Here is a 22,049-nt window from a genome sequence, read left to right on the forward strand (position 1 = left end):
ACACTATTCAAGCTTCTGACTTTACTGGGAAGCTGCCATTTTTACATTAGCTCTTACATCTGTCACTGCTCAAAACAGTGCTGTATGCATTTGCTCAAGGGTCTGAATTAGCTGGAGCACAGTGTCACCTCAGGCCTTCACAGAAGAAAGCTTTAGGAATTCCAGTCAAATGCATGCTGAGACAGACTGAAGTGTGTGAGCAAGGGGCCAGTTCCTGGTTTGGTTCCTCATATGCTCAGAATAACCTGTTTGTCACATGCCTTATAAGTAAAATGCATCAAATTTTTCTTGTCATTCAATTCCACTACTGAGAAGTAGATTTGTATTGGAAGTTCTAGCTTACATGAATTTGGTGCTCGAGGCTAGGAAGAAAAAGCATTGCCAAAATATCCAAAAATGTTGTTACCAAGATCATAACTCTTCCTCTGGCATGTCTCTTTCCTTGCATTAGTTACTAAATCCAGTGGCTTATTTATCCAGGGATAATTCTGTGTAAATGAAACATCTTTCCTTTTCTCCTAAGTAAATCAATGCAATCAAGTTGAACTTATGAACCTAAGAAGAAATTCTGCTGTATAATTGAATATTATTCTAATGTTACATTTGCTTTTTTTTCTTCTGCAAATGATAATATATATGTATAAATGCAAGTTTTACCTTTAGCAACCATAATTTGCTACATAAGTTACTAAGCATAATGCTGTACATCTGTTCAGGAGTGAACTACTAAGTAAGCTACGTATTTTAAGGTTGTAAGAATGCAAAAACATAAGGAAAATACAGCACACCTGACTGCTTACAGGTCTCTTGAGATACTGATCTAGGTGCTAGAGGATATTTAACAGGAGTGAAATTTTTGTGCGTTTATGTCTTTACACATATATGAAATGAGCACACACACACATATTTATGTTTTTATAATGTTCAGAAATTTAATTTTTCTTGCAAAATAAACATCTGCTATTGGTTAATTTTGTATCAAAGGGTTTTTTTGCTTGTTTTTTGTTGTTGTTTTAAACATGTACAGTACTCTCATTATTAAAATTGCACGCACCACACAGCAGGCTGACCTTATGCAAGAGTCTGAGGGAAAAGCCCATATATAAAGGAAAGCCCAAGAGCACCCATTCCTAAATACAACACGCCCTATGCGTGTTCAGGCTTAAACTTCAATGCTTCATAGTAGTTTCATTAACTCACAACTAACTACTGCTGGGCATAGTGAACTCTGTTGTGGCCTGTCAAGCTAGTGAATATGGAATGCATTGACATATAAAAAGAAACAGTGAGAGAGAAGCTTCATTTAAACATTCATAAAGAAAATTAATGGCTATAGTGTCAAATAATATACAGTTCAGTCCAGGTCCAGAAGTCTTTCCTATCAATTTAGTTCAACTTTAGTAGCTACTGTTGTTTCTCCTTGTAGGTTCTGAGCTATACAGATGTAGTTTCCAGCATCTTTGGCTTCAAAATTCTCAACAAGAAGAACACTCTTTGAGATTCTTGTAGTATGTCCAGCTCCTCTGTTTATCAGTCTCCAGAAGTTTTGGATAATCACAGGACTCTCAGACTGTTTAAAAGAGAAAAAAAAGAAAAAAAAAAAAACAACAACCCACCCACACAAAACATGTGATTCTCCAAAGTGTACTTAGCAACACCACCCCATCAAACCCTGACGCAAGAGGTTGGATAGTAAAAGCCTATTACTAAGTCAGCCCTAAGTGAGGAAACTGAAGGTCTGGCAGTTGCAGCAACACTCCTGCATTAAATACTGATGTACCAATAAGTTATGCCAAATAAAGGTAATACAATGGCTCTTCCACTCTAAGCACAAGTACTGTTTATCTTTAGATCAGTGATGGGCTGACAAAGCTCTTCCTGGAGCCTCTGAGTAAGCTCAGTTTTAGGCCATTTACTAAGGCTGCATTTGGGTACCTGATCAGGTAGCTTGGGGGATGTGTCAGGATGGATGTGTGAGCTCATTTTCACACTTTCAATGTCTCAAAAAGAAGGCAGCAGTGGCATAAGTTAGTTGACCAGGCACATGTTGGAAACTAATTCCTCCTCTAGTTTTAGAAACCCTGTATTAGATAACATACAATAAAAATAGTAACATTCCCAAATACTTCTAAATTAATCCTTACATTCTGGTTTCCAAATGTGTATGTAACTTCAAAGCCAAAACACAAAAATCAATGTTTGGATAGAAAGATGCTTTTTTACTTTTTTGTTATAACAGGTTTTTTCCCCTCCCTTTTATAAGACAATTCTCTGATGGACTCTTTATGAGGTCACACTCCGTGGCACCTCAGAAGGTCACAAAGGACTGGATAAGAGAAACTGGCCCAAAGATAGACTATAGCAGTCTCTTTCCTTCCAAAGTCCATCAGCTGCTCGTCAACAGCTTTAAGTACACTGGCTTCTGCTATATCAGTAACTGGGATAAACTAAGAGAGAGGTTTCTGCTTGGAAACCATCTCCTCTTGCTTCGTAAAATAGAGGGATTAACCATTTGCCAATATGAATGCTACAAGGCTCAAGCTAATAGTAGCAAAAAGGTAAGTTATCCATGTATCTAGAGCCAAAGCTACAATCTCATGCTTGCAAAATGACCATACAAAGGCAGCTGCCAGTCTTTTTGAAGCTTAGGGATGAGTCACAGTGGAGTCAGGCAATGCCTAGAAGTGCCAGCTTTAAAAAAAAAAAAATCTTGGTAGCTGTAAATCTCACATAGAAATTCTTAACCCTTTAAAAGTAATCAAGCCACTTAGCAGAGCACTGCTTCCAGTTCCCAGCCTGAAAATCAAGTGCTACCTACAATCCCGTACTACTGCACACTTAATTCAAGCCTAAATTAGTTCTTCTAAATATACTAAGTAGAACTTCCTTGACCCTACTGAAAGTGAAGGTAAAGGCCATGTAAAGTGGATGCTGTTTGCCTGGTTGGGCTCCTGCTAGCCCAGTTTTTCTCATACTAATTGCCTTCTGCTTTGAAGCCTGTTTCATGGAATCAGATTAAGGAGTGGATCTGTATGCATTTACAGCAGGTGAATGAGCAAATGCAATTGTCAGAGGGTGGAAAACCTAAGGGAAAAATAAGAACAAAAAATAACTGAGTGGGGGGAAAAAGAGAGGGAGAGGTTAGTGAATACGGAGATGAAATGATGGTCTCCCTAATCCAATGTACCTAGGAACAAGCATGGATTAAAGTGCTGCTTCTGCTCAGGAATCAAGCAGTAGGTGACAGCCCAGCTGCTGAGTGGGGTAGTGGTGGTGAACAAAACTATCACTGAACTTCCTGCGCTGAGAGCAGCAGCATGAATGAAAAATCATCCAGTTAATCTTATAACCTTGTCAGTCCTTTTTCTTGCATAAAAGAAGGTCTATCTGGCCAGCATCACTGATGATCCTCTATCTTCTCCCTCCACCCTCACCTTTTTTCTTTGCAGAATGTGAATACTTTCTCTCCAAACAAGCATACAGTGCTTCTACTCTGACATTTACTTGATCACTTTGCTGGGGCAGACATCCAACACAACTCTTCCCTCCCTGTCCCCAGGCACAGCTGGAGCTGAGACTGTTTACTCCAGTGGATAATAAGCATATCAGCCCTTTCCAGGGCAGATACAGGCCAAAGTCTCTCTCTCACCCCAGTAGGTAGGTGCAGTGAGAGGGTGTAGTCCTCTGCTGATAGTGCATGTGCCCTGCAGTGCAGCTGCAGTATCCACAGCAAACAAGGGAGTTTATCTGCATGTGTTTAGCTGTTTATATTCCATCAGCGCTACAGAGGCATAAAGGTGTAGTGCACATGCCAGTGTGCATCAGGAGCTGTAAGACCACTGGAAGCACCTGGGCCAAGAACAGCCAGCAACCACACTTGGGGCAGCAATCGGGCTGTAAAAGATGCAGAAGTAGCAAGGGGTGGACACTAAGGAGATAAGGAGTTTTGGAAGGCCAGGCTGAGTCTAGGATTCTAATTCTTTCAATTGTTCTTTGTAATTACAGTTAGTTACAAAAGACAAAAATGATGGGATTTGTATAGACAGTTACTACAGTTCATTAAACAGATATCAAGGGAAGCTGAATACAAAAAAACAAAAAAGACCCCACAAGACAAAAAAAATGGAAAACCATATCAATCAACAAAGATAATGTGACCAAGCACAGGCACTTCTTCTCTTCCCCACCCAACAGAGTCAATCATTACACAACTGTCAGAGTTAAAGCACCACCTTGAAGGATAGAGAACACTGCCATTTGTTGGTGCATCCCCCTCAAAGTAATGCATTGGGCCTTTAACCAAAGACATCGGGCCTTTAACTAAAAAAACACCATTGCTCTGCAGTTCCCCAAACTTTGAAGCACTTCTGTTTTCCTTAACATTTTGCTTTTTACTTCACAGACAGCTGCAAGTTTCTCTGCTCATTTTGACATCTGCTCCTTTCCTTCCCAAATTCAAATGGACACCAGAAACAGGAATTCTGCCAAACTCTTCCAATGCTCTATCCAGTATTTACTCTTTAGATCACCTACAGCTTGGACAGGGCAGGAAGGAGAAGTTGATAATTGCTCACAAACTCTCAGACTTCAACAGTCTTGGCAGGAAAATGTAGGACAAACATCATGGGGTTGGGGTTGGGGGGGGAAAGATGGGTGGAGGGGGAGCAGGGAAAGTGAAAGAACAAATTAACATCTAAGCAAGGACCTGGTTCTACATGCCCAGTGCCCTCACCAGCAGTTCAAATCCCTTTCGTGCTCACTTGCTCTCTGGTTTTCCCCCTGCAGAGGCACACACCTTACCATGACAGTAGAGCACTACAGCCTCTATCTTAATGGCTACTGCAAACTTCTGGAGTCTTAGATTTGAATTTCCTCAAGCCTAGTAAACACTGAACTCCAATCAGTCACTTAAACCATTGCCTTTGCTGTTAAAATACTTACTTCTATGCTGCATCGAGAGACAAAGTACCTTATTATCAAGCTCTGCATTGTCCTCTAACAACCCAGAACCAAGAGGGCTGGCAAATGGAACACAATGCCAACCCTTCGGTCATAGAGGATCCCTTTCCCATGGCGAAGGGTTCCATCTTCCAGCAGTCCTTTCTTTGCTCCTAGCCTGCTTAGGATAAACAGCAGGAGGGATGAGGCCGATTAAGAATCAAGCCCCTACTGGCTGGGGTGGTTAGAGGGAGAAGAAAGTGGACCATCAGTGTTGCTAGTCAGATACATCTTATTGCAAGAAAAGAGACGTCAGATTCACTCTGTGTTTCCAGTGGATTCTTTCAGATGAGGCTGGGCAGAAGCAGATTCTGCTTCTGGATGCGGGCAACAATTAAGCTTAAAAATTCTGTGCTGGAATGATTCATGTGCCCCAGCCACAGAGAAGGAAGGGATATCAAATGCAGAGGCATCAGTGAGGCTTTGTGGCTTGCCCTAGAACAGCCTCCTGATGCTAGCTGCCTTCGACCCTGTCTGAGGCTTTCTTTGGAAATGCTGCCAGAGGCCATGTGTCTCTGGAATGGAAACCTGAGGGAGGAGTGAGCTTTGCTGAGCTCGATTTTTGCTAACACGCTCTCCAGCTTCATCCCGGTGCTGCTCCTAGATTCGCAGGGAAAGACGGGCTGAAGTTCAAAAGGGATATGCTGCCTCCTCCTGCCAAGCACACCTCAGCTTTTATGCAAGAGGCAGACACCACAACCTGAAAGAATTTTTACTCCAAACCTAGATGCTGACTGCATGCAAAGTCTTGCCTTTATGACGAACAAACCATTTCAAGCGGGGCATACATCTCTTACCTCTCGCCCTGGGTACTGCCACCTGAAGTTCACATCTACATCTGGCTCCCCGAGGACTGTGCAGATCACCTGAACACTGTCACCGAGTTCAGCTCTATCGGATGACACCGCAAGTGTGGCTGAGGGTGGGCCCTTGGGAACTGAGAGAAAGACAGTGCTTGGAAAAAGAAAATTGGCTTCTAAAGTTAAATACACTGGCAAAACTGAGAGTCAATTTTTGACTCTGCTTAATGCAACAGGTGTTTTATACCTGCAACTACACTGGGAAATTGCTGGAATTTAAACCTACAATGTTTTATCACATATACACTTTTGTTCAAGATGTTAAAAATCTGATACCATTACTTATTTTACCTTTTTTATTGTTTTCTTAGCCATGTCAGCAAAAGAGTTAGTTTAAGCATATAGAAAACTGCACTTTACCTTCCACATACAGCAGGTGATATTTGATGGAAATCTGAGGTGCTCCCTGTGACTCTGCTTTGCAGTAGACAACGCCCTTATGATCAGAAGTAGGGTGCTGGTAGACAAAACCCTTTTTTGCATCATAAATAAGATCAGTTCCATCTGTTTCAATTTCTTCTGCTGGAAATTCCCTGTGTAGAGTTACTTTTGCTGAAGGAGTAGTAACACGGCATGGGATGACTGCAGGTTTATCTGGGTTCAAGTAGACAATCTCAAAATAACTGGGAGTAGGTACAAAAAGTTCCTCTTTGTCTGTGCAGAAGAGTTGATATAGTTAAAAAAATATTTACCTCTTGGTTTAACAGAAAGAAAACAAAGTACACGCAACAAGAGAAAATAGCTATGAGCAACATTTAAAGCAAATCTTTTTGGTTTAATTTTTAATATGCACCCACAAAAGGAAAAATCACAGCTTGCATTAAAAACATTAAACCAAAAAGAAAAACAAGGTATTCTTTACTATATCTTCAGACTTTTTTAATCTTAAGAAAAGCTTTGGAATTCCTTTTAATAAGTTTGCAAATACTTATCTGGATCCCATCACCCCTGGCAAGATAAGGACTACTAGGAAAAGATACTCTTTGGAGCTACAGACTTTTTATATGTATGCTTTTAGGCAAACTGTTTGATTTATTGCTCTAAGTAGATGAAATATTCAGTGCTTTTAGAATGACAGTTAAGGAGTATTTCCATAATTTGCATGCTTCTTAGAAATATAAAGATGACATTTCTTTCTAGCATGAGCATTTATATAATAACTTGACTGAAAAGTTTATTCCAAAATTTCTAAAGGAATGTATCCCAAAAACATTAAGCAGTTCTGATAATTCTGCACAGTCTCATGGTCTAATTTAGCTCCAAAATGTATGGCAAACAATCCTATCTTAACATTTTGAACTAAAATGTTTTCTAGCCAACAATACTTTGGTTCTACTTGGGATTGAAGGTTGTTTTACATCCCAAATGATTTCCATAAGAAGATCAAATTCACAATTTGATTTCAGCTCTGTTGTATCAAGTAGCAGTAAACTGTGCACAAGCTCTGTGGGACAACACACATACTTAGTGTTTTGTCTCTCAATGTGCTATATAGACTCCTGGGAGAAGTTGTGGCCTTACCAAGGTCAGTGAGATCAAGACTTTAAAGCCAGTGCAGGTAACTGGAAAAAAGTGGTGAGGCAGGAGTCATCTGAATGCCATGACAAAATGAATCTTCTGCACAGATTTATTTTCTTTATTGAGACCCATTTTCAAAAGTTAAACATTTTTATATTCATTTGATAGAAGCTCCTCTGAAAGTCTGTTACTATTTTCAAAGGTGTTTGCTTTGCATTGCATTATGCATTACTTTGGGTATATGTTTTGCATAATCCACAGGGAAAATGGACCCAATAAATCATACTAAGCAAGTATATTCTTGCTGTCTTCCTTAACATCCACTAAAAAAAGATGAAAATAGCGGAAGAAAAATCTTGACAGTGAAATCGCTGATGTAGCTTTATTTCTGTCTTACTAGCAAATATACTTTCACTAATAATCCCCCAGGAGTTAATTACCTGTGAAAAAGATGTACGTTGAGCCTGTTTTAGTCTCATCCTTCCTACATTTGTTACCATTGCACAGCTGAAGCCAGCAGCTGTATTCACCTGTGTCTGCTGCAGTGGAGTTTGCAAGGATCAGCTGACCATACCTTTCAAGCTGCTTTATACTGCAGAGAAATAAAAACAAAAGGCACAGACAAGCACAGATATATCTCCTTATACATTTCTGTCAGCTCAGTTCTACTTTTGATTTTATATTCCTACTCTGCAACTGACCTACCTTTCAAAGCTCTGTTGCAGCTTCCCCTTTTGCTCCAGCCAAGACCTGTTTACATGAGTAGTTTTAATGATTTTAACTACACACGAGAGCTCGCAAATGTTTTTGTCTTGTAAGTTAACTTTTGGATTCTTTTCAGTCCCCATTTTTTAAATGGGCTGTGACTGTATGTTTTATGTCTGTTTGTCCACATATAGCCCTTTTTTTCATGCTAAAAGTCAACCTGCATGCATCTCAGTGCTTTTTTAATACCATTAATGGTAGCACTGCTTCAATACATCTAACAAAGATAATTCATGAGAAATAAACAGCAAGTACTTTAATAAGAGTTTGTTTAATGATTTATGCCTGCTTTCAGGCTGAATGCTTTACCAATCTTTAACATACTGGTCCAAGTTTCCACTTACAAACATCATCATTTAAGAGCTTCTATCTCACCTTGGACTGTACTGCAAGTAAGTCATTTTGCACCACCTACTCCTCTTCCCTAAGCCACCTCACTGGCATCCTCTCACTGGAGTTTCATCATCACCCCTCAGCTATTTCAGAGCACAACCCTGAGAAGTGCTGGATGGGTTCTGGCAGTGCCCACAAAATTCAGTCTGTCTGATTATTTCAGACTTCATTTGCTTTTTTCTCTTTCTCTTGAATTTTCCAGGTATATCTCTCAATAGACTGGCATTTTTAAATGTACAACTATTTATAAATATGTAGTAGATATATATGAAGATACTGCCAATGTTTCTAAGGGTTAAAGGTCCTATCTATGAAATACAGCAGCTACAGCCTCATCTTGTTCTTTTTTTATATTTCAAGGTTTGCTTTCCTGGCTCTTTCTTGCAGACAGATGGTGTTATAGTTGGCAGTCTGCTGTGTTGACTTTTGATGGATAGCAAAAGCAATGTCCCAACAGAACCAGTCCTCAAGAAACCCTGTCAGCATAGCCATGTGGCAGTACTGATGCATTCCACTGCTGCTCTGACCCTTAAAAAACATTCTCTTCAGTCACCTGCCTTTCAAGGTAGTACATCCAGAACATGAAAGGCTCCCTATTTCCTTTGCAAGACATCAAGTCACAAGGTCATTTCTTTTCTAAGCAAGTCAGGAGTGATTTTTCCAATTTTAGGCATTTCATAACTTCTTTTTATTGTTTCAAATTGGATTTAGACAAATACACAGCTTGCATGAAATCTGAACAGCTCTCATATTCATTCAACTGTGGATTCTGTTAATATTTATTATCCTCTTATTTCTTCTTATTAATGTGACAGTTATTCTGTAAGACAGAATCATTTCTTTTTGGGATAAGCATGCTTTGAAGAAATTCTTATCCTCTAAAACCCCTCATCACTGAGTAACAGCAGCACTGTAGACTTGCCTGACTGTACTGTTTTCTCTAAATGCTCTGTTTTGGTTAACTCTCCACTGCAGGCAGAATAACTGCTTAAACAGGGAGGCTACCACTTCCAGCTATGTGTGCTTCCTGAAATTTCTGACTCCTCAGGTGTTCTGCTAGCAGTTTGCACAACTATCAGCAATCATAGGCAATGGTTCATGCAACCCAACATTCAGCCTCCAGTCAGGCCAGAAGCTTAGAAATTAAAAGCAGACTAAATACACATCCCAAACAGAGCTGAGAATTATCTTTTCCATTAAAGGCTTCAGACCCTATTACTACACAGATCCACCACAGGGCATTTTTGAAGCCTGCCTAAAGAACCAGACAAATCATGTTTCCTACAGGGTCATGTGCTTGTCCTACATGGCCTTGCCTGATTTCACTGCTTGGAATCATGTAATTATGTAATCATGTAATTATGGTGCAGTAGCATTTTCATTTTTAATACATACACTACTTACATTATAAATTATCTGGAGTTTATGGATAAGTTTTGAGAGATTCCTATTTCTGCAAGAGATCCTGCTGTATATCATACCCAACAGGAAGAAGAGAGAAATCCAAAACATGTCCTAGTCTGTGTTATTATTATTTAGTTTCACAGTTCACATTTCATAGGCTATATGACTACATCAGCATAAAATGTTTTGCAAGTGTGGAGTACTAAATGTCAACATTACAGAGAAACCTTTATGCCAGAACATTTTTGCCTCCTTTTGTTAATGCAGATCCTGAACTATAGCTCAAAATCCCAACAGACAGAAAAATAAGGTCAGAGTTAATTAATTATTGTACACTGTGTTCTACTTAGGTGAAAACGAGCTATCCAGTAATCAATGGAAATAGCCTAGCAAGGTAGTCATCCACAAACATGCACTAACGAAACCTGGCAACTGAGAGTGGAAGTGTTGAAACTTGTGACACGACCATATTAAGCAGACAAAACAGGCCATATAAAGTAAATTACAAATGGTAAATCCTGCAGCTGACCAATATTTCCAGAATAACTTTTATTTCATTAGTATTTTAGATGCAAGGAAATCTGACTCAAAAGCCAAAACTTTGCTGTGCTGTAGATATCACAAAGTAAAAATGTTGTATATACAAACATTCCAATATTGCTTAAAGAAAGCAGAAAACTAGTCCAAAATCTTATTCTATAAATTCATCTTATTAGCTTTAGTTATCTGAAGCTCAGAACATCTTTGCCAGAAAACTATGCCACGTTTAGAAGCTAAAAAAAAGATATAAAAAGACAGTATACACAGCATCACTCAAACAACATCTAACAAACTCCTCTAAAGCAGCTGCATTCATACTGACAAAAGAGAGCTTATCTCAAACACACGCTCACTAGGAGAAGAACATAACATCTTACTGTTTTACACAAAAACCCCAACCCTAGCTTTCAGACTTCAAAGCACAAGCGGCAAAATGAAATTCAGTTATACACACGAGCACAGCCGACGTCCCACTAGGCCAGCAGGAGCCTGCATTCACTGAAAGCAGTGTAACTTTGTCCTCTACAACATTCAGTCTCCTCAGTATTTTTGAGAGCTCTCCTGTCCAGACACACTCTGCTTACACAAATGTACATGTGATGTATGTCCAGCTCTTTGCCCCAGCTTCCCCCATTAGAGCAGTTCCATTTCGTGGGACTTTACTTATCAGATTAAGTTCTCTGATAAATACAGCTGGTCTTCACCAAGTGAGAGACCCATGCTCCAGGTCAGGCAGAGCAGAGATTATGTAAAGTTAGACTGCCTTTTTGCTATAAAGCATAGGAAAAGGAAAATGTGCTTGCCCTTATTTTTTCTTTCATCATTTTCATGCATTGTAGATCCGGTTTCTGGGTGAGCCTACAGTCATTAATTTGTTATGTACAGTCTTACAAAACAGCATTCCAGCCCTTCCATTCTGGAGGTGTATGAGCTACCTTTGACCATTAACACCACCAATATTTTTGGCCAGTTCAGCCAGTACACAAGATTTTCAGACAAAAAGTGTATTGATGCTATATAAAGCAAGAGAGCATTACAGATAATGTAAGGTGGTCGTGAAGCAAGCTAGTGTGTATCCTTAACCTAAGCACCATGTTTGCACGATTCTAGCTTTCTCCCCAGAGAAAGTATTGCGTGCTACAGTCTCTAAAGCTAAGTAAATCATTTCAGTGTGTACTGTTATTTACTCCAATTAGAATAGTGGAAAGGCAGAATTTCTACTCTATCTCAACAAGAAACAGCCAAAGAGTCCTCCTCCTCCTTTCACTCTGCATCTTTCCCTCCCTTGGATATGGTAATTTTAGCATCTGTTAACAGCTCTAGACCTATTAAAAACTGAGACACTCTAGTAAGCAAAAATATTTTACTTGTAAAGTATAGCTGCAAAGACAAATTCAAAGAAAGCATAGCCACTAATACTACAGAAATGGCTTCTTTCATTATAATCTTCCTTCTTAGAAAAGGTATATTGCCTTCCAGGTTGCTGTATTCTCCTTACTATATGGGTGAGTTAAAAATGTGGTAAGCATGGGATGGAGGCAAAACATTTGGCTTTTATATCTACTTATTTCTGCAACCACCTATAGGAAATATATTACATGGATGGTAAATTTAACTAGTTGCAAACCAAAATACCAGATCAGTTGAATTTGTACATCTGTCCTACTATTTAAAGAGAAAACAGGAACTGGGTGCCAGAGTATCTGTTGCTATAGGGATGTACAAATGAATGAAAGAATTGTAGTCATTAGTCCCCAGCAATTGCATGGATCTCATCACCATTGTCACTCTTCCTCATTTTTCATCCGGCATGCCAAGCTGCTCTTTCTTCATTTTCCATTACCTCCTCATAACCCTATCACTTTGCCTTGCTGCCACCATCAATTCTGGTTTGCACCGGTGCCCCATCTCTAGCAAGATCTGCATGGTAATCCAAGGTAAAAAAGCCCAGCCCAGTTAATTAGCTTGGGCTTCATCCCACACCTCACTCACTAACTGGTAACAAAGGGATTACCTTATACTTAGTATTTAAGTACTCAAAAAATGTTAGAAGATACTGGACATATACCTATCTAGATGATTAACCAATTTTTGCTGTAGGTTATTTGATAATTATTTTTCTGATTTCCCCCCTTTGTCCTACATTCATAATTTTGTTTTAAAATAATGGAGGTAATATATTAATAACATTTTAAAATTTACCTATTGCAGTTGGTGGTTAGTGCGTGGTCTTGCATATGCCATGAGGAAGATCTAAACTCCCTTTCAAAGATGATAGTAATTGTTAAGCTTTTCTACTGCCAGCTAACTTAAAAACACTGCCAACTGAGCTAACTAAATAACAGGTACCCCTATGGTATTTCCAGTTAAATCAATGCTTTCTAAAACCACAGAACATAAATTTCAAATTTCACATTCTACAAAGCAGACTTTGTTTCATATGCATCTATGAGCACCACAACAAAGAACTTGAGACAATTACCAAAGTCCTGATAAAATTGTGATGGCAAATATAACTGCATAGCATTATGTAGTCAATGTCTCCATAAATTATTACTATTCTGTGACTCTTAAATCTGCTACTAATCCATGTTTTCAATTTCTCTAGTTAATTTTAGGATCTTCCACTTGCGTTCAAAATTGTTGATTCAGTCTAACACAGCCTTCCTGCTTCAACAACTTGAAATTCAAAATAATTTTTAAAGCAGTGATCATCATTTTTCAATACAGATCCTTAAATATATGCCTTAAATAACCCTAAAAGAAAAGAAATACTTAACCAAGTCATATCCATCCAGCCAAAATATTTTATAGCATTTATTTTGTGTGACGTTATTAACTTTTGTTGTATGGCTAAAATCTTACAAATACTGTAAACCTGAGTGAGAGCAGAAAGATAAATTGCTGAGGCAACAGAATCACAAACTACTTCAAATTGAAAAACAGAAAATTGCACAATCAGGAAATATGTATCTTTGTTTTTCCCTAAGTTATCTTAAATTCTTGCACTTTCTTCCATGTGCATCAATTGAAACACTTAATTTTGCAGGAGAGGAACAGACAGTCAAATAAATAATGAAGAAGCATTCAGATTCCTCTCCAAATAATCTGAATATGTGCCCTGCCTTCTTCAATGCCAGATGCTGATACCCAGATAACATGACCTGGAGGTCTACAGAACCAAACCATGCCCCCAACTTATTTGCAAGTGCACAAAACGTGAGATACACTTGGGAACAACAGCCACCAAGTACACACACGCTCCCTGTTGATTTGCACATACAGCTCTGGCTTGCTGGGAGGCCAGGTCTGTACTGCAGCTGATAAACACCACCTACTGAAATAAATCCAGACAGAACAGCATTTCTTGCCAAAGAATAAGCAGTAGTAGTTTAAATTGGCCACAAGATCCTTTGAGAGGTATTGCTGTGATAACCTCGCAGCAAGAACAGGCTTGCTGCTGTGACAGAAGCCTTGCACTCAGCCAGGGTAGTTCTTGAGCTCTACAGCAAGGGACAAGCAAATAAATGCACAGAGAAGAACTGCTTCATGAATTTCAGGAGGATATCCTAGAGACCACAGCGTATAACTCTTCAGCACTTCACTTCAAAAAGAGAAGTGGAAAGGAGAAGAATATATCTGAAAAATTAATTAACTGGGAATGATTTAAAGGTAGCATCACATCAGTAAATAAGAAATGCATCACTGAGATTTAGATAACCTGAGTTATTTACAGAGAACATACACACTTGTACTTAATTAAGGAATAAAAGGACAATAGCAGCTGATACCTTTGCTCATAACTGTGTCTCTCACCGAATAATCCAAAAAAAGCTCCTTGCAGCTCTTTCTTAGGGTATCATTCACAGTGCTTCACTGTCTCCTCATGTAAATCTCCATAAAACAGCCAGTGAAAACAAACAGAACTCAAGGCAAAAAAATGCCTGTGGAAGACATCCTTAAGCTCCTTATATGCTCCTCTTCTCTCAAATACAGAACAAAATTATTACATTTAATCTACATTTAGCTATGAGTACTATCCTCAAAAACTGGGAAGGCACACAAATATATGGGGTTTTAGAAAAGATGTTTAGAGCAACAGGACACTCAGCTGGCGGGGCAGAGAAAGGAAGAGTCCTAAGTTCCTCTTCCTGTGGTAACAACTACTTATGTGGTTTTCATTATGATGTCACTAGATGAAATACAAAGCTTTACTAAACTCAAGGTGACTATATTCAGCATTAAACTTCACACCACAAACCCTGCAATTTCCTTTTCCACACAAAGGCAATTTTGACTTAAGAAGTAACGACTACTTCTCGCTTTCTTCTTAGCATGGAAGCTGGTGTATTTTTTGCTAGTTAAGGGAGGGTGGGTTTGAGTCTCTTTAGGAAATTAATCTTAGTGCCTCAGGTGGTATCCACACTAGCAACCATTACAGCCTACCAGGAGCAAGTCTCTGCAGAGCAACAGAGTAGGCTGGTAGTGAGCACCTGATATTCACACTCACACATTTTGAGAGTTTTACTTCAGATCAACCCTAACTTGGTTCCCTGCTGTCCCCGTGTCCTGCTGAACACCGTCTTTATTTTAGACTCATCTGAAGGAAATACAGTTAATGTGCTGCAAGACTACTCCACAGTGCAAATCACAGGGCAGTAATTAGTGACAACTAAAAGTTGCTCATCCTTTTTCGTTGACATTAAAAACCATTAGACAGAACATCTTAATTGTAAAAATGTAAACAAACAAAACCCCCGATGGTGCTGAAACTCGTAGGGAAAAGAAAAGTTCTGGATGTTTTTTTTTTCATCCTAAAAAAGGAAAACAGCTTACCTGAGTCTGGAGTCTTTAAAGGTGTCTAAATATGAAGGGTAGTTCCAAGTAACATTACTCCCCTTACATCGCAGTTCCATGCTTTGTCCTGCAGACAGGCTTAAAGTGGCAGCCAGTTTCTGGATACGACCTTTATCCATCACCTGTGTCAGTATGGACTGGGACTTCAAAGAGGAGTCAGCAGATTCTCTCTCCTTCATTTTGGGAGTTTTGGGTTTTACTTTTTTGTTAAAAACCTTGTTTTCCCCGTGTTCTTTTGGACGCTTACTCTTCCCAGGCTGTCCAATAACTTGTAAAATAAAGAAAAGAAGACAATGTTACCGATTAGAAAAAAGTTATATAGTCTTTTTGCAAAAAAAGATCTTCCTCATTATCACAGAGAATAACTGAAGTTTTGTTCTTCCTAGAAAAGATTCATAAAACTCAGTAAGAGTTTATTTCCATAAGTTTTTGAAGTCTCTGCCATGACCCATTTTCCTGGGGAAAAAAAAGAGCTTTCAACAACATGTGGAAAGTCTATACCTATAGTTACATAAACAGACAAATATGTAAGGTATGAAAACTTCACAAGTGGTAAGGGAAAGAAATATAGCATTTCTATCTCCATTTACTTTTGTCATTTCTACCCCATGGCACTGCCATGCTGTACCCAAGGCTACACAAGCTCTCTGTCTTTCATGTCACACACCCGTCAATTCTGCATTCCCTTTTGACACACCATGCTACCATAGGGACACATGAAGAAAAACTGGCAAGGATGGAACTTTGTGACAATTTATAAAATACTGTTAGTGATGCAGTTTTTTTCTTTTACAGTAAGTACTGTGAAATGCAAATGACACTAGAGTCACTTGAAGGTAGTATTTAAGTCATCACTTCTCCGTAACAGCCATTTATTTTGACAGTGCAGCTGAAAATAGAACTTAGGTACAAACAGTAAGAGATTTCATTACCTCCAAGATACAACAGGGATGCCCAGCTGCCTTTAGAAACAAAGGAAACAAAGAAAAAGTGAGGTGTCTCAAATTTAAAAATAAATAAATAATTCAATAAAAACCAAGTTATCCCCACTTTAAGTGACATCAGAAAGCACAGCCCTTTGGCGAGACGAGCCTAAAACTCTGGTGTCCCCAGACACCAGAAACTCCACTAACTGCACCTGACAGCTAATTCTTGTTTTCCACATGGAAATGCTCAGGTATTTTATTGTACAAATCAATTAACAAGCTCCCTCTGGAATTAAAAACAGCCCTGCAGTATATACTCAGCACAAATTAAAAATGGTACTGGCTGCCAGTATGAGCAGCAGGACTTCCAGACTCCTGCCACTGTTGGCTCCCGTGACATTCCTCAAACCCCAGTTGGACACCTTGCACTGCTTCAGCCTTCTAAATCCAGGCTGATATACAACATGTCTCTTTCAAATGGCACGGAGCCTTGCGAGCACAAATTTAAAGTCCAGGACATTCCTGCACTTCTTTCCTGCATTACATGAGAAAGGCTGCAGTGGGTCAGGCCAAAATTATTTGCACTGACACCACCTAGTGTCAGATCTCTGCTCCTTCGATACTAGTCTCCCAAGCTTCCAAGAACCCTTTAGGTCAAGGGGTCTGTGAAACACGGTAGTCATCATTTTATTGCCCTTGGCTGTTATTATTATTTTGTATTTTTGTATTTTATTGTCCTTGGATGTTTTCCTTCATTGATTTGTCTGGTCAATTTTCAAAATCACGAACTAAACATAAATATTAGATGCCTCCTAGTTTTCGTATTAAATGAATAAATATCCATTGTTTCTCCAACAACATTCTCTGAGGCACTTGCACTTTTACAAAACTTGAGTGTTTTTGAAACATATCCTTTCCAGACTTATATGTCCTACTCTATTTAACTATTCCTTGTAAAGGATATGCATCTCACAACAGTTCAGTTACACCACGTTTGCATAACAGAAAGAACACAAAAGCAGACAGTACATCAGGTTCAAGACACAGTCAAACCACAGTTGTACATACTAATGGTGTCTTCCTTACTGTATAAACAGCTCATTAATTTTCAAGATGAGCAATACTAGGAGCTGACTTTCTCTAGAATAATCAAGTGTAACTTCAGTTACACTGTCCTAAGTAGGAATTATTTGTTAGAAATACCTAAGTAGGAACCCATCAATGTGTATATGACGTTAGAATCATTTGTGTTACTTAGCATCTATCAACACAAAATTTCAAGTACAATTTTCACTGCCCAGTCTTTCAAAATTGAGTATATCATAAAATCATAGCAAACACTGTTTATGTTGCTGATTTTCTCTAAAGCTGATTCTTTTGGCATATTAATGAGACATCTCTAATGATTCTCACCATAGAGAAGGATTCTGTCTCAGAGTCTGCAATTACAGTGCTTGGTAGGATACTGCACTGAAAGTTTCTGCTATGCTTATCATGTCACCATTTTCCATTGAAACCTTCCTAAGCACCTCCATAGTGAAAATCGGTGCACACAAATAATTAAGTTTTACTTTCTACAGGTGTTCTTTCTTATTCCCCATTCCTACCAGCCCTACAAATTCTGTGGCCACCTCTCTATACCCCACCCCAGTACCTCAGAAGAAGAAAAGGATTTATGGCTGGGTTTATCCCTTTTGTAAGCTGTTTCTCAAACTCTTTTTGTCTGCTTTATTCTGGGTTTTATATCTAACCCATATGTGAGTTCAGGAGCCTTCTTGTCTTATGTAATTCCCCCTTCCAAAATTAAATGCATCAGTCATTTCTTTGGCTTTTATTATTCCTGCAAGAATATTAAAACTACAGTCTGGCTGCTCTACAGTAACATCTGAATCCAATTGCCTGAATACTACTCCGGATCAACTCAAGAATTGCTGCTTTTCTCAGGGCCTCTTCAAGTAGCAGCTCTAAGTCATCATCATTTGTGGCATCTAAACAATTGCACTGTGCATCACACCCCGACGTGTGTGATCCAAACTACATTAGGAAAAGTAATTCTTCCTTTTGCTTTTCTATCCAGTCCTTGCTGACCCTCTGATTTTCCTTAGCAGAGGCATCATTACACATTGGGTGCTCTGTTATCAGGTTGTTTGTTCTCCACAGAACAGTATTTCAGTCCAGATGACTTTTACTCACAAAACCCTCCAGAAATCAGACTTAACACTAAATATTTCTTCAACACTTCTCCTTTGGGTTGAGTTATTCCATCTTAGTGGAATTCTGTGACAGCATTGTGCCCTAGTACTGGAAGGTCCCACCAACAGGCCTGATAAACCTTTTGGATGAGCATTCCCATTTCAAACTGGACATTCCAGCTCCTTGTTGAACTTTCCAGTTTTGTCTGTAGAAGAACACAAGCTCTGGTTCAGCCATCTTTTTTCCTTTTGTTTTCCCCATCAAACCCTATTGATATAGGACTATTTGTTCAAACTACTCTTTGCCATTTCCACTACTTTCTGCCAACCTCAGTCCTGACACTATTTCAAAGGCACATGGATCTTGCAATCTCACCCCAAGGAAATGCTTCATCCCACACTGTGTGCTGTGCCACATCTGATACTCCGCCTTTAAGAAACTGCTAAAGACTCCCCTACAAAAGCTTTTCAATTTTAAGTGCCAGAAGCCTGGTTTTGATTTGTTTTGATGAAGTTTTTTCTCTCCACACAAGCTTCCTCTGTTCCGTGCTTCTGTAGTTACCAGCGAGTCTGAATACTTTCCTCCCATACCACACTCCCAGCTGCACAGTGAGATCCTTGTCTGTCTGACCTTGTATTTCCCTGCAAGAAATGCCCTGCAGGGGCGTTTCAGGAAACACCATCAGAGGAGCTTTTATCTTTCTACACGGAAAACCTAATTCTCTGCTGCACCTCCCACAGAGGTAAGTTTCCAAGCAAACTGTGGCAAGGCTCCTCCACAAAACTCCCTTATAAGCCTGCCCAGATATCTACTGACACCACCACTTCTGCACCTCACAATCCTGCCTTCTGTCATCACTCAATTAAGTATCTGTATGCCAAGTAACTGAATTAACTGCTATAGTATCACCTAAGATAGCGAGGACACACAATCAAATCCCTCCAAGAACGCAGAAACCACTACCAAGATTCCTCCATTTTCTTGCCCAATCTGCAAGATTTTCCCAAGAAAGGGAACAAACTCAACTATCCCATTTATGCAAGTACATGAACATGCCATTTTGGGATGTTTTACCATTTCACTAGATTGATGCACAGAGCCCTCACCATTTTAATCCAGCAACAACATTTCTTACTAAAAAATATAATGAAATTAAGACTTAGAAAAATATTGAGAAAATGCCTCGTTTCTACCTCTGATTGGCTCCTGTCAGTTCTAAGAGGCACTGTACTAATTTCCTCTGCAACAGTACATTCAGGGTCCCTACTAACTCATCACGCCAGAGCAGGAGACTAAGCACTGGTAACTCACAGAAATACACCATGCGGCACTTTTGCTCCTGGTTCACAGCATTGTCCCATTCTATCCTTTAATGTTTGTCTGCCCCTTGTTCTCACAAATGTTACACATAACAATTCCAAAATGGGTGTTAGTTATATAATCCTAAAGAACATCCATTTTTCATTTGAGACATCACCTATATCCACACGCACATTGCACTGGCCCCTGATCTTCAAGTGTCCACCTAGAGAACTTCAGAGACAGAGAGTGAGCAAGGTCTCCCACAAGTACAAAGAGATTGTGTTCATTGTCCACTAGACATACCTATTCCACAAGGCAGGTCCCGTGCTACGCCTTGGCACCATCAGAAATCAAAAAACCTCTCATTAAGACTGATGAATTCTTCCAAAATCAAGTATAAAGTTACCATAAAGTCTAATTCCTAAACACCAAGACTAAGATAAGAGGGAAGAAAGTGTATTTGTGATCACAACTAATGTAACAGAACAGTTATTCTGAAGTTACAATGTCTAGATTAGTATTTCTACCTCTACCTTTAGACAAAAAACTGTGATTACATGTGCTTTCTGACTGAGTGAAGCACCCAGTCAAACCTCAGTATAAACTGAGGAAAACATAGACTTGGGAAATCTTTTACCCAGGTTCAAGTCCGTTCTTATTCTGCATTTTTATTGTCTATTTCTCAAACAGAAAACACTTTTTTTGATGCGGTGGTGCACACCCCTAGACCAGATCTTTCAGCAGAAATTCACTCCCACAGCACTCTGGTCCAGAGTGCAATTCCTTAGCACGTAGTCATGAGAAAAACTGGGGTGGAAAGGGCTCTCTGCAGGTCCCCTCCCATCTCTGTTCAGCTGCTCCGAGCCTTGTCCAGTTGAGCTGCAACTTTCCCAAATGCTGGAGACTTTACATCTCCCCTTTCAGTGCTTAACAGCTCCCAGGGTGGAGGATTTTTTATGTTCTTATGTTCTTTTTTTCCATATGACCTCCTGAACAACTTGTGGTAACTGCTTCTCTGTCTTTCCCCGCGCACCTCAGAGCCTGCCTCCCATTTCTCTACAAACCCTTCCACGGGCTACGGCAGCCCGTGATCCCAAGCCCTTCCGCGGTAGAAAACAATGGAATTTTTCTGCTATTGTTTCTTCTGGATAAGTATTAAGAAGTTTATTCACATTTTTCGAGAAAGAAACAGCATCTCTTTTGTCTAGTTAACGTCTACCTAAGTCAAGCACTCGTTGTGAATGTCCCTTCCCAGTCAAGCACTTGCCTCTCCCCATCAAGACTTCATCACAACCTGAAACGGGATTATGAGAAAAGTTCGGTGCTCTCTACAAACGAACAACCGCGCACGAAACCTTTTGTGTTTGTTTTTCAAATCAGTGCTGGAGGGACGTCCAGCACCGTCCCTCGCCCAGGGTGTCCCTCCCCGGCGCCGCACGGGACCGAAGCGCGATTTAAACGCGGACCCGGAGGGAGCGGGCGGCGGGGACAGCCGGGGCTGCCGCAAACGCCTCTCTCCAAACCCACACTTTGGGCAGAAAGCCCGGGCGGAACACTGTCCGCCACCGCCCCTGAGATGGCTCCCGGTCTTGTCCCGGGGACTGTCGGCGCGGGGGGACGACAGGAAAAAGGAGAGTCCGAGGCGACTCGCAAGGTGTGGGGACGCGGCGGGGCGGGGGCTCACCGTGTGGCAGCGCTTCCTGCAGCAGCAGCAGCAGCAGCAGCGGCAGGCTGAGGAGCACCCAGACCCGCATGGCGGGAGCGGCCGGGGCGCTGCGCTGAGGGGCGGGCGCGGCCGCGGGGCCGGGCCCCGGGCGTCTCGGCGGGGAGGAGCCGGGAGGGGCCGGGAGGGGCCGGCGCTCCCGCGGGTCCCGCTGCTGGAAGGGCCGTCGGCGCTGTGCTGCCCGGGGGCCCGATGCCGCGAGCACCCGGTCTTTTTCGCTGAGAACCCCGTGTTCTGAGCAGAGCTGCACCCTAGACACGCTCGACCTCGGGGGCACCTGTAGAGCGTCACCGCTCGCAGCGGCTCGGCGGTGACAGCCGCGCTTCGCCACGCGTGGCTCTGCACGGGTGCAAAGCTCTTGGCTGCCTTCGGGCCCGCAGCTGGCTCGGCAGAGGGGAGCGGGGCAGCGAGGGCTGTGCAGGTGGTGCCACAGGTGACCCTGCAGGTGCACGTCGGGCACAGAACAGCGCTGGCTAAGACAGCAAGAGTACGTTTTAAAGTCAAACGATTGCACTCATACCAGCCACAGCAAAGAGACTCCCAGTAGCTCAGGAAAAGCTGCCTCACAGT

At 40.7% G+C, this 22,049-nt stretch overlaps 1 protein-coding gene and 1 long non-coding RNA gene across 2 annotated transcripts; one reads left to right on the top strand and one right to left on the bottom strand.

Moving 5' to 3' along the window:
• Positions 1 to 906: 906 nt before the first annotated feature.
• PDGFRL (platelet derived growth factor receptor like) lies at positions 907 to 21,572 on the bottom strand. Its single transcript, XM_064652771.1, has 6 exons — positions 21,441 to 21,572; positions 15,315 to 15,603; positions 7,817 to 7,968; positions 6,219 to 6,512; positions 5,796 to 5,935; positions 907 to 1,570 (listed from the first exon to the last, which is right to left on the bottom strand). Exons 1-6 carry the CDS (start codon positions 21,508 to 21,510, stop codon positions 1,382 to 1,384), a joined length of 1,134 nt encoding a protein of 377 aa, XP_064508841.1. The 5' UTR covers positions 21,511 to 21,572; the 3' UTR covers positions 907 to 1,381.
• Positions 14,609 to 15,534, top strand: LOC135413278 (uncharacterized). The gene is made up of 2 exons (XR_010430160.1): positions 14,609 to 14,823; positions 15,413 to 15,534. It is a non-coding gene; the product is annotated as an uncharacterized LOC135413278 (long non-coding RNA).
• Positions 21,573 to 22,049: the final 477 nt, after the last annotated feature.

The sequence above is a fragment of the Pseudopipra pipra genome, chromosome 4 (assembly GCF_036250125.1).
Source record: "Pseudopipra pipra isolate bDixPip1 chromosome 4, bDixPip1.hap1, whole genome shotgun sequence".
Lineage (NCBI taxonomy): Eukaryota > Metazoa > Chordata > Aves > Passeriformes > Pipridae > Pseudopipra > Pseudopipra pipra.